The 12,275-nt window shown below is 38.9% G+C and overlaps 1 protein-coding gene across 1 annotated transcript; it reads left to right on the forward strand.

The window, feature by feature from the left end:
* The first annotated feature begins 70 nt into the window (after nt 1-70).
* Nucleotides 71-11,451, forward strand: erp44 (endoplasmic reticulum protein 44). Its single transcript, XM_024267248.2, has 11 exons — nt 71-306; nt 2,256-2,328; nt 2,662-2,701; nt 2,905-3,020; nt 7,613-7,797; nt 7,885-8,000; nt 8,093-8,267; nt 9,508-9,619; nt 9,700-9,841; nt 10,743-10,845; nt 10,932-11,451. The coding sequence occupies exons 1-11, from the start codon at nt 247-249 to the stop codon at nt 11,034-11,036; spliced, it is 1,227 nt and encodes a 408-aa protein (XP_024123016.1). The 5' UTR covers nt 71-246; the 3' UTR covers nt 11,037-11,451.
* Nucleotides 11,452-12,275: the final 824 nt, after the last annotated feature.

Here is a 12,275-nt window from a genome sequence, read left to right on the forward strand (position 1 = left end):
AAAAAAAAAAAAAAAAAAACGGGAAAAATCGCCATGATTTGAGTTTTAGCGATACTGTTAGTTTGCTTTTTGGAGCCTTGAACTACATTACCCAAAAGACAATGCGGTGTACCAGGAAGTAGGTCTGACGTTTCCGTAGTCACCGTGAGATTGGTTCGCCGTTTGTTTCTTGCACCGGAGAAGAGCGGCGTCGAGACGTACTGGAAAGATTTGGAAACCTTTCTCCTCAAAAATCTTCACCATAAAATGAAACAATTAATCCACTCTGTCAACCTTAAAATCTGCTCCATTACGATTATCCTACTGGTAAGCATCGTATTCTTGCTTCGGTTCTTGCCCTCAGCTACCAGATGAAGCTAATGTTAGCCAAGTGACTTCTGCTGAGGAGTTAGCTGTGAGCTAGCCGATGAAGGTCTGTGGTTGTGGAGTTTGATCCTCAGTCATCTCACTCACTATAGATGTTGGGGATAATGGATACCTTCAATGCGGAGATATTTTTGACAGGGTTTTCTCTGCCAGACAGTAGAGCCACTCCAAGAATTAGCTGTGTGCTTTGTCAACTTATAGGCTTTTTATAGTCGATATAAATTATACTTTTATAGAAGCTATAACGGAGATGAGTAAAGGGAAGTGTGTAGCAGCAATTTAAAATTTGTCCTCAAGTGTGATCCATTGAAAACTTGGTGTATATGGTGAACATTAGCCAACAATAAGCTATTGGCGCTTATTTGTAGCACAAATAAAATGTCTAATTACAAGATCGGCTTGCTTGGGTGTTTTTGTTCGCCTCGTTGCAAAATGTTTTGCAATAGCTGCTGTAAAAATGTAGAAAGTTATTCGCGAACTCTGCGGTTTAATGTGTGTTTGATGCTCGCCGGTTGGTAAATTCCTCTGTTGTGGCTCATTCTGATTGGCTGACAACCCGGAAGTAAGGAAAGCGCAGCTTGGCCTGAAATGAAAACTTCTTGCTGAACTGCTGAGCAGTAGAGATCTCACGTCTGGATTTGACAAGGGTGTCATTTTGAGCAGTTCTGCATTAATGTGGTGTGCAACCTGCAAAACTGGAAATGCAATGCTGATAATGGTTAAGGAGAAAATATATAAATATTACAAAAACACCTTAAGGAACATGAAAGAGTGGCAGATGAAATAGTTGGGCTTTTAAGCAAACAATGAAGCTGTCTTTACACAGTCTAAATTCTTCAAGGCTGGTTACTTTGTGATTGCTTCACCGTTTTTACATCCTGTTTGAAGAGGATCTTTGGTCGCCTCATATCACACAGATGAGCAGATAGACAAACATTTTATGTGTGTGGTGATGCTGCTCTAATGTTGTAATTAAATGCATTTTTGGCTGTGGTTTTATGATGCAGCCATAAAAATTTCAAAATTTTCACCTTTGACAAAGTATGTTAAAAAAGATTCACATATTATATGAATTGTAAAGTGTTTATTACTTAGAGTTTCCTTCTTTTTAATTCATAGTCTTTTTTATTTTTTATTTTTTTGCACTGTTCTATGAAAATATACGTTTTAAACCCTTATTTCAGAAGCTGTCGAGGACATGTCTGAAGGATATCTTTCTAACTTCAAGATGGTAAAGAGTTGCTCTTAGAAAAACTAAATTAAAAAAACAACTTTTAGATTTATTTCTTGACATTTTTTGGGATGTTTATACCACAAAATGTTTTTCTTTTAATGAGGGATGCAAAAAAATAAAACAACAAAATATTGTTACTTTAAAAAACAAAAGGGGGAATCTACTACGAGACTCCAATTTTCCGTTTGATTGTAATTTTATATGCAATGTGAATTGATACTATTGTGAAATTTCTGTACGCATTTGCATGTGCGCACACTCGCAGCTTTCCTGTAAATAATAGGGCTGTGTTGGAAATCGGCAGCTCTGCAGGCAGAGAAAAGGTGACATTGTTTATTGTATATTTAGCCCATGACTAGTATGAAAAACGTCTGGTCAAAATTAGGACCGGGAGACAATGGAGAGTCAACAGACCTCTGTTCTGGAACTTTTCTTAATGATAGGTTTAGGATCAAATTATATCCCAGCTGTTTTATGGCTCAACTTTTCTCCAGAGCAATAGCGTCACACTGACTTTCAGGGGGTGGTTTCCTCCAGTTTCTTGGATATTAATGGCTTCTTTAACTTCTACATTTCCTCTGTACAAGTTGGTGTAAAGCTGAGTCATTGTCTTTTTTATGTTTAAACTGCCAGCTCATCTAAACTGTGTTTGTAGGTGATGGGCCTCTCTTCTCCTGGACAAGCAGAAATCGTCAGTTTGGAATCTTCAAACATTGATGACGTCCTAAGTAAGGCGTTACAATTAGCTCATCTGAGAGCAGCTAAAAATAAAAAATTAAATTTTTGTAAATAATTTATGTCAACTTTACATTTCCTATTATGTTCTTAAAAGTATAGTTTTTTTGCCTACAATTTTTACAAGCTATTCTTCTTTTATTTTTTTGTCAGTATTAGAGAATTAGTATTTAATTATGTTTTACATTTCTGGGTGTAAAAAACACTTTTTTTAAGTATATTTGAATTGTTTTTCTGATAATAAACCAAAAACACCAGGAACTATGCTTACAACCCATTTTTTGGCAAACGTACTGAATCTTTTTTGTCTTTGGTTGTCCTTTCAGATAATGCAGGGGTGGCGTTGGTTAATTTTTATGCTGACTGGTAAGTTTTATTTTTAATTTGATAATTTCATCATGTTTTAACTTAATTTTTCTAGTTATTCCACAGACCTTTATTTAAATGGAGGTACTGTAGGATAGTTGTTTACCAAAGGAACTCAATGGCTTGAGCAGAGGCAATAATTTCAGTGTAATTAAGCTAAGTAAAGTGTTTGAAATCGTTTTGCTCTATCAAACTTTCCACAGGTGTCGGTTCAGCCAGATGCTGCATCCAATCTTTGAGGAGGCGTCAAACATAGTGAGAGAGGAGTTTCCCGATACGAAACAGGTGGTGTTTGCTCGTGTTGACTGCGACCAGCACTGTGAGTTTTACCGACTTCTTTTTGTCTTTTTCTGTCTCGCTTCTTTGTAAAACACCTATCTGTGTTGTTAGGTCAAAATTTAAATATTCTAAATGAAAAGTCTTAGCTAACACACTTTGGGGCCAAATGTCATAGACTAGTTTTCTTTTTATAGATATCTGTGCATCTGAATTTCAGGTGGCTCCTTCATGTGTGGGTTGGCTTTGAGGTCGGGGTTTAGGAATGCTTTAGGCTCTGCTAAAACTCGACTCCTATGTCTCACACATTTTATTATTGTTATTTTTAAGGTGTTCAATGATAGTTTCAATTGTTGGAGCTTACACTATGAATTAGATGAAATGTCATTTTCGAAGCACAAATTTTCATAATGAATCAAACTGTTTCCCACTTCTTATTTTACTAAAGTATACTGCTGGGGATGTGACACATTAAGCAAAAAATATGCAATTATATTTATTAAAATGTGAATCTCATGCATTTAAATATCTAAGATTGCTAAAAGCTACATGATTTGAAACAAGAAAATCACTGTTTTGTTTTACTTTTTGTTCATATTTGTTTCGAAGTTGTCACAGTGAAACAGGGAACACTGCTTGTTGCACAGTGCTTTCAATAAAAATACACAACACAACCCAAAAAAAACAAAGCTACACTTAAATATATCTCCACCTTGCGAATAGTGTAGGCACAAACAACTGTTTATTACCTTAATAAATGGATTTGATGCAGTTTTGGATTGTGAAGTTGCACAAGTGAAAATCGATTGTTCTCACATTTGTGGTGCTAATCATCTGCAAAGATGTATAGGTGGAGTTTGGGGTTAACTTTGTCATTTAGATATGTGGCTTTAGAGCTTGCATAAAAACAGTTAATGGCAAAAAAGTCATTGTAAAGTCACAATTGCCATGTTGGTTGGATTTCTCTTTTTGAAGACCCCCCATCCTCCCTGTTCTTCATGAACATTGTGTTATAACATCATTTGGATCAAGGTTTGGCATTTGTAGTTCAATTCTTTTAGATTTACTCTTGAAAATGAAGAATTACAGCATAAAAAGAAATGAAACTTAAATACCAAAGAGTCATAAACTCAGACCTATCCTGGCCCCTCCCCTCTGAGAGCAGACCTCTGTCATTCATTTGATGAGCCGTTTTTGGCTTTATCAAATGAAGGACAAAAAAGTCATTTTATATTCTCATCTGAAGCAGCTCAGCGTTTCCTGATCATAAATGGCTGCTTATAGTCACTCAAATTCAGCAACATTTGCTTGAGTTCATAGATCTTTAAATCAACTACATTTTAAAAACAGTTTCACAAATGCAGTCTTACAAAATTTACTTTTACTTTACATTTAGCAGTCAGTTTGTGGGTTTGTTACCACATAAGCCACCAACTGTTGTATAGATATGACAAATGCAGCTCGGAGTTCTGTTTCATTTCTCTTTTAACTGACTCTCTTTAACCATTTACTACTAATATGTAAATATGTTTTGTAGTTGAAATACTGGACATTAAGTGTAAAACCACACATGGGTGTGTGCACTCACAGTCACACAGGGGTTTTGCTCTCACTTCCTGCTATTACAATGAAGTATTAATATCTTAACACCTGTGAGGTAAAACTGCTTTAAATGTATCTTTATAAGGAATATTCCTATTGACACTCAAAAATAATGGTTTGGAATTTGTGTATATTATTCGAAATAAATGTCAGTAGGCAATGGCTGAGTCAAAAGGGTGTGAAAATACTATTATACAAACTCATTTCACATCCGTTTCTTTGGAAACTTAAATATTTACTCATCAACTCATGCAGAAAAATGAGCGAGCTAGCGTTTTCTAGTACTTTCACTTAGCTTTTATATCCACCACCTGCATGCTGTTTGAGGCTTAGTGTCGGGGAGTGGAAAACCGTTGTTAAACTACGTTGAAAAATGTCAGCTGAATACCTTTCTTTTAGAACTTGTGTATCACTTTATCATAGCAGATACGTGTTTTTTTTATCAATCTGTTACATGAATAACACCTCAAAAACACATCCATTTGTCCTAAATGGTGACAATAATACTTTGTTTTAGCAATTGAGTTTATCTATGTATAATTATTAAAGGTAAATTTCATTGCAAAATCTTAGTAGACAAAGTTATTTGAGGATTAATCATTATTTATCAACAGATAAGGTTACCAAAGAGCTAGAAAATGTAAAATAAAGTTTATTACCTTCATTTTTATACTAAAAATTAAAAGCCATGAAACCAATTTCATACTAATGTCTAAAAGAGACAATATTTTTTTTTAATTTTTTAGTCAACATTCATTTACCTAAATGACTAAAATCAAATGACATTTTTTTGCTATTGTTATTGGCTCTTAGTTTGAGTCTAGTGGCCCACAGGTGTTGACGATCAGCTGCTTGATTAGCAGCTAACTGTCAGCACCTGCAGTGATCTGCTTGTGTCTCATTGACTGTATATAAAGAAATGGACTGAGCAGGTGTGATGTCACCAATGGAAAATGATTTACTTCTGGCTCCAGTGAAATAAAGGAAATTCAGTCTGTATTTTTCTGAAATAATGTCGTCGCTATGTTGGAGCCAGGCGACAGTGATCAGAGTCGGTCTGAGTCAACGTTTCTATGGCAACTATTGTCGCCAATCAGGAGTAAGCTTCTTGGAAGTCCACAGCCTAACCATTGAAAACAGCCCAATTGATCTGATTGATCAGTTTATAATTTGAATAACTTGCGATAGAGAAGAAATATGAAAAAATATATATTTAGCAAGAACATGTTAAAAAAAAAAGTAGCAGTGCAAGAATGACTATTCTAACAAACAAAAAAGACAGAGTAATGGGATTTTGGCTTCTTGGAGCCAGCGGGTACTTCCTGATTGGAACGTGGGGGGAGGGCTCATCCAGTCCAATTCTATATTTACAGTCAATGTTGTGTCTTCAACAGTCACCTTTTAACTGCAGACAGTCTTTTAGAGATCTAGTGTCAATATTTATGGTAGGATATGGCTTACAACTTGAAGCCAACACTGCAGACTCATGTGACCATTCTCTCCTCTGACCATAACTGCTTTTTCCTGTCGGGCTTGTTCGCTGGGTTCTCTGTTTCAGTTACTAGTTATGTGAAACTGTAATCAAATTCAACATTGAGTTGTTTACTATCACGAACTTGTGAATCACAATGTTGTAAACAAAACTGTGCTCATTGCTGCACTGTTAGAAACAGTACAGTTGATCAGTGATGTGGGTTTAGAGCAGGGGTCGACAACTCCAGGCCTCAAGTGTAGGTGTGTCTGCGTGTTTTCCAGATATCAGTGCCTTTACTCACAGCTGATTACCTGGATCAGGTGTGTCCAGCCAATTATAACATGCCAGAGCAGAATATGTTGGAAAAAGGAATGCGGCCCTCAGTTGGTTTAGAGACGAGGGCCGCAGAAAAGAATGTTTGGAGATTAATGCAGCGAAGCAGATGGAGATGGTTATGGCATGTTTAGAAGAGAAGAGTGAGTAGAGTGGATGCTGGAGTTAAAACTATCAGGAAGGAGGCCTGGAGGAAGACCAAACAGGAAGTTCTTGAATCAAATAAAGGAGGTCAAGAGGGTAGTTGAAGTGAGTGAGGAGTCCTCTGGATGTCATCCCGAAAAGAGTTCAGATGCAGAGATATATCAAAAAGTAATGATTCCATACTGTATCTTCACCATGACCTAACTCTGCACTCCACAATCACTCACACAAGTCAGAATTTATGTAGTCTAACTCGAGATTTTTGGTAGTTAAGAAGAGGGAGTAGCTTTCAACTTACCTGTACCCCAAATCCAGACCTGTGAGATCAACTAGAAGGGGCTGTTTCTGTGTGAATGACCTTAGACCAGTGCTGCTGCTGTTGTGCCTTTTTATGCTTCCATGACATATAATTGAGTGTCAAATAGGAAATAGTTAAATTGCAATAATCTGTTCAACAAACGAGTTGTAACAGCTGAATACGCTGTTTGCCAAAAAAGGTTTTCCCGGTGCAACACAGATCTTCAGCAAAGAAATGTTTCACCAACAAGCCATTAAGAAAAAAAACTTTTTGTGGCAATTTTCAATACAAGGACCCAATAAAAGCCAACATGTCTTCTCATACTGTATTTGATGCACATATGCACACGAAGATGCCCGTTACTCCAAAGCCCGGGCACATACACCGCCAGCCCTTTTGAGATAAAGCAAATTAAAGGGAATTATTGATGACCTGCAAACTGTTTGAAGACTAATGACAAAACTGCTGCTTCCTGTGAAGACTGTAGGCTTAGAGACTCCCCACGGAGAGATTGACACCTGCCACACATACACACACACTCATTTAGTGTGTGCAGAGAGAATATTTACTCTTGGCGGGAGGCTGCTTTCATGTGGGAGATCAGAGCTCAGAGCTGACTGAGGGCAGCCTTTGCAGACTAAGGTTTAACTGCCATCTCTGCCACTGCTTTGCTTCTCATCCACCCATCCCCCTGTGTTTTTACTCCTCTTCTTGCTCTTCATTAATTGATTAGTCTTTCTTTGCTTAAATCCTCCTCCCTCTCCTCTTCTGCTCCCCGATGCAGCGGACATTGCTCAGCGTTACCGAATCACTAAGTATCCAACTCTGAAGTTGTTCCGCAATGGGATGATGATGAAGAGGGAATACAGGGGTCAGAGGTCAGTGACGGCAATTGCTGACTTCATCCGCCAGCAGCAGGTTGATCCTGTAAAAGAAGTACACTCGCTGGAGGAAATTACTTCAGTAGATGTAAGTGGTTAAACATTCTCTAGTAACATAAATGTAGATCTAATTATAAAAAGATTTATTTTTCTTGTCATTTCTCCTTTTTAACAGAGAAGCAGGAGAAACATAATTGGGTTTTTTGAAACAAAGGATTCAAATAACTATCACACTTTTGAAAAAGTTGCAAACATCCTTCGAGATGACTGCACATTTTTAGCTGCTATTGGGTAAGAAAACCTCGTCTTGATGAGCACAGACTTTCATTATTGTCATTTCCTCAACGCCGTTTTATTCACATTTGAGTTCTTCCTTTTTGCAGTGAAGTATCAGCGTCTGAGCGTTTCAGTGGAGACAATGTCATCTACAAGCCGGTGGGCGAGAGCGCCCCGGACATGGTCTACCTCGGCTCCCTCACCAACTTTGACTTGTCATACGCATGGACGCAGGACAAGTGCGTTCCTCTCGTAAGAGAGATCACCTTTGAGAACGGAGAGGTTTGTTGCCTGTTTTCAGTCTTACTGACTAACTTTAGAAGGCTATGTTCACACCAGCCTCAGCTTCAAACAATTATTTCCAACAAAATGTCGATGTGTCGGCATGTATGTGCGTTTTGGGCGTTCACACACTGGTACACAAGTTTCTAAGACTATTTTGGGGCTTTCCGTACAAAACGTTCAGCCAAGGAATGCGTGTTGAAAGTTAAACGATTGAACTTTGACCACTCTGGGACTCATATTTGGTAGTGATGTATAGGTAACGTCATTTTCAAAATTGATTATGAAGAAGAAATTCACAATTTCGGAATAATGTGACAAATGATATATGAAGTCTTTCATCTATCGGAATAGAGCTGTGAAAGAAAAAAACTGGAGCAAGATTTGCACCATTTTGACATTTCGCACCAAGCCTCCACCAAATGTGAGTATGTGCTGGTATCAGGTAGTGGCTGTCCAGTGTGAACGCTGTATACGGTCACATATACAGCTTTCTCAGCGCAGTGGCAGAATCTAATAGATTAGCTACTGCCGCCAGATTTCAATTCTTTAAATTGTTGGTCATGAATGCAGATATTGGCAGCCTGGTGGTGGTGTTCCATTAGCTCAGGGAGCTTCTGTGTATGCACAGAGACATGAAATATTAGAAAAAATGGTGGCTCAGGGGGTCACCAGCTTGTTGTCCATCATCACCGGGCCCCCAGCCCATGTCAACAGCCATCGTCAAGTGCCAGCGCTGCTGCTGTCCCACTGCCACGGTCCAATTGTATGGTAGCAGTGTAGTGACTGGAGGGTGGCTGTCTAAAATCGGCCGATCATCAGATGATTTTAGGGACCTTGTAGACCCCCCGATCAGTCAATTATAGCCATACGTCCTTCCTTTTAACCGCCTGCCACAGCACGACCTCCCAGGCAGCCACTGCCCGATGCCAAAAAAATCATCTGCTCAATTTTAACTTTTTCTTAAAACTTAAGTTAACTGCCACAGTGCGACCGGTTTAGCTGAAAAACATGCATTTGGGTTGCAGCACAGGTGCGTTTAGGGACATGTGACCGTGGTCTAAAAGCGAATAACGCACATTCTTGAACTCTCATCAAATGCCCCTGTGTGTCTGTACGGTTAGAGGCTTGTAGGGGCACTGAGATGTTGATATAGCATCTGATGTTTGTCCATCTTTTGAACCTCAAAAGATCCAGATACCGTTTTCCTTAACCTTCGGTGTATGTGTGTCATCTCCAGGAGCTGACTGAGGAAGGGCTCCCGTTCCTCATTTTATTCCACATTAAAGAGGACACAGAAAGCTTAGAGAAATTTCAACATGAAGTAGCTCGCCAACTCATCAGTGAAAAAGGTACGAGTGTGACTCGTTTTTGTGTTATTTCTTGCAGCAAAGAGTAGAAGTAGGGCTAATATGTCTTGTGTCCTACGCAGGGTCCATAAACTTCCTCCATGCAGACTGCGATAAATTCCGACATCCTCTACTCCACATCCAGAAAACTCCAGCCGACTGTCCTGTCATAGCTATAGATTCGTTCAGACACATGTATGTCTTTCCTGACTTCAAAGACCTCTCGTAAGTATAAATGATCCCAACAAACTGTGAAGATTAAAAATTCTCACTTTTCAATGTAATTATCCACATTTTTAATCAGAGGATTCTCTTGAATATTTTTGAGACATTATTGCCCAATAATCCACACAATAAATCACTCACCTGCATGTGTAATTGTTCATAATAGAATTTCTTTGTCATAAAATAAAATGAATTTTGCAGCACACACATGCTCCTTAATCCACTGCGCTCCCGACGACAGAGAAATGTCACACCTCCTAAAATCCGTCCTTTATGAATGGGCCAGGACACCGGAGCTAATGTGACATGATTTGGCACGTGCAATAAGTGCTAAACTAATCCAGTCTAATCTAATTTAATCTTATTTATTTCCCCCCACCGCCACCACCTCCACCAATTGGCTTTCCCCCCCTCCTACTGCAATCAGGGCCTGATCAGATAGACAGAAGCCCGGAGGACTGACTAGCCCTCCACAACCTAATTACATCACATCAACATTGCATGTAGCACACAGCTTGCAATTACATTAGCACAGGGTATGTTTTATATATATATATATATATATATATATGTACATTTTTGTCTGCTTTTTTCCTGAAACATGGGATTATGAGCGGGAACCAGCAGTGCCTGACTGTAAAAAGTCCTTCGCTGCTTGAAAATAGACATTTTTAGACTTAACCCTTGAACACGTGAGGCGTCACCGGTGACGCTTAAACACAAAATCTTTAACATTCTGTAATTTTTTAAACTTTAACGCGATCAACGTAATTCCAGTAGATTCAGAATCTACTGGAATTACGTTGATCGTGTTAAGAATTAAAAAATTACAATAAATCAAAGAACAAAAACACTGGAGCTCCGGTTAATGATAGATACATGTTTGTATCCTTTATTTCAGTGTTCCCGGTAAGCTGAGACAGTTTGTTCTGGATCTTCACTCTGGCAAGCTTCACCGAGAGTTTCACCACGGTCCAGACCCCACAGATTCCACGCCAGGACAGGTCAGCGGGCAGAACTGACTCCCTCTGTGAGCACAGGGATATTTTGTGATCGTAACAACTTTGATTCTTCTTCTTCTTCTTCTCAGGAGGAGAAGGAAGCGGCCAGCAATCCTCCAGAGAGCTCATTCCAGAAGCTAGCGCCCAGCGAGACTCGCTACACTATTCTCAGAAGGGACCGGGACGAGCTGTGAAGGAAACAGCCTTTTCAGAGATCCTGTGACTCAGTGCCACACGCCGGGTTAGGGAGGGGGTTAGGGTTGGGAAAGGTTAGCGGGACAGAGCAGTAACACCTGACACCCTTATTGAAGATAGAGAGGATGAAGAAGAAGGATCAGAAGAAAACGACATTAACAGAGGAGAAGAGAGCAGTCCACAATACAACCACGTTGGAATAATCTATATTTTCATAAGTCTTTCATATAGTTTTTACTTTGAGTTAAGAGAAACGGGGATAAAAGAGAAAATGTTCTATGGCTGTGTGATGTGGGGGTATTAGGACATTAAAAAAAAGTTTACTTTTATTTTTTTGGATCTTGTAAATATGTTTGTGCTGCATTGGAATCACATTATTGGTCTAAATTAAAATGCACAGTTTTCTTTATTTAATTCATTACTCTTGTTTTATGTCAGAAAAGCAAAATGAACATTGTCCTCACTCCATTTGTATGGTTTTTAAATGTGGGTGGTCCTGCTTGTCTAATGTGTCTTGTTAAGTCACATCGACCCCATGGGTGCATCTCAATAAGACCAATTCTAGTCTTAATTCCTTTTTATAGCACAATTTTTGACAAATATGCATGTCTGAAGTAGCTTTATCTTCGTATCTTCTACTAACACACAAAACATTGAGGAAAAAAACAGTTAGAAAGCCTCTGCTGTTGCAGCTCGATACAGAAGATAAAGCAACTTTAGCGCCTCGCTCCTATTGAGATGCAATCTCTTCCCTCCTGGGGCCGTCTGTATCACGGCTGTGGACGCTGTCTCTGACAGCAAGTACAATTTTTGTATTTTATTTCATTTTTTTAACATTTCTGATCCGGAACAGATTCCAGTAATATGTCATCGCCAGTGAACAGCAACCGTCTAAGTGTCAAAAATGTTGAGTGTTTGGTTTATGTACTCAATGGAACACGTCACAGCAGCAAAGTTCAACTAACTCGGAAACACAACCCACCTCTTCGTGAAGCCTGGTGGTGGCAGCATCATGCTGTGAGGCAGATCCTGAGTGAGTGACAGCGGTAGAGGCCGACTGGGCGCTAACCCCACCCCCCTCTTTTTAAATGTAATTTACTGTAACCTCAGTTTTTTAAGCAGTTACATGTCTGCAAACAAAAAACTTTATTTTTGACCAGAGGTCAATCAGTTGTGAACAAGAAATGGATATCACGATCAATATTTAAAGATGAATTCTCTTTATTTTTAATGCTAAA

Source organism: Oryzias melastigma, linkage group LG16 (assembly GCF_002922805.2).
Source record: "Oryzias melastigma strain HK-1 linkage group LG16, ASM292280v2, whole genome shotgun sequence".
Lineage (NCBI taxonomy): Eukaryota > Metazoa > Chordata > Actinopteri > Beloniformes > Adrianichthyidae > Oryzias > Oryzias melastigma.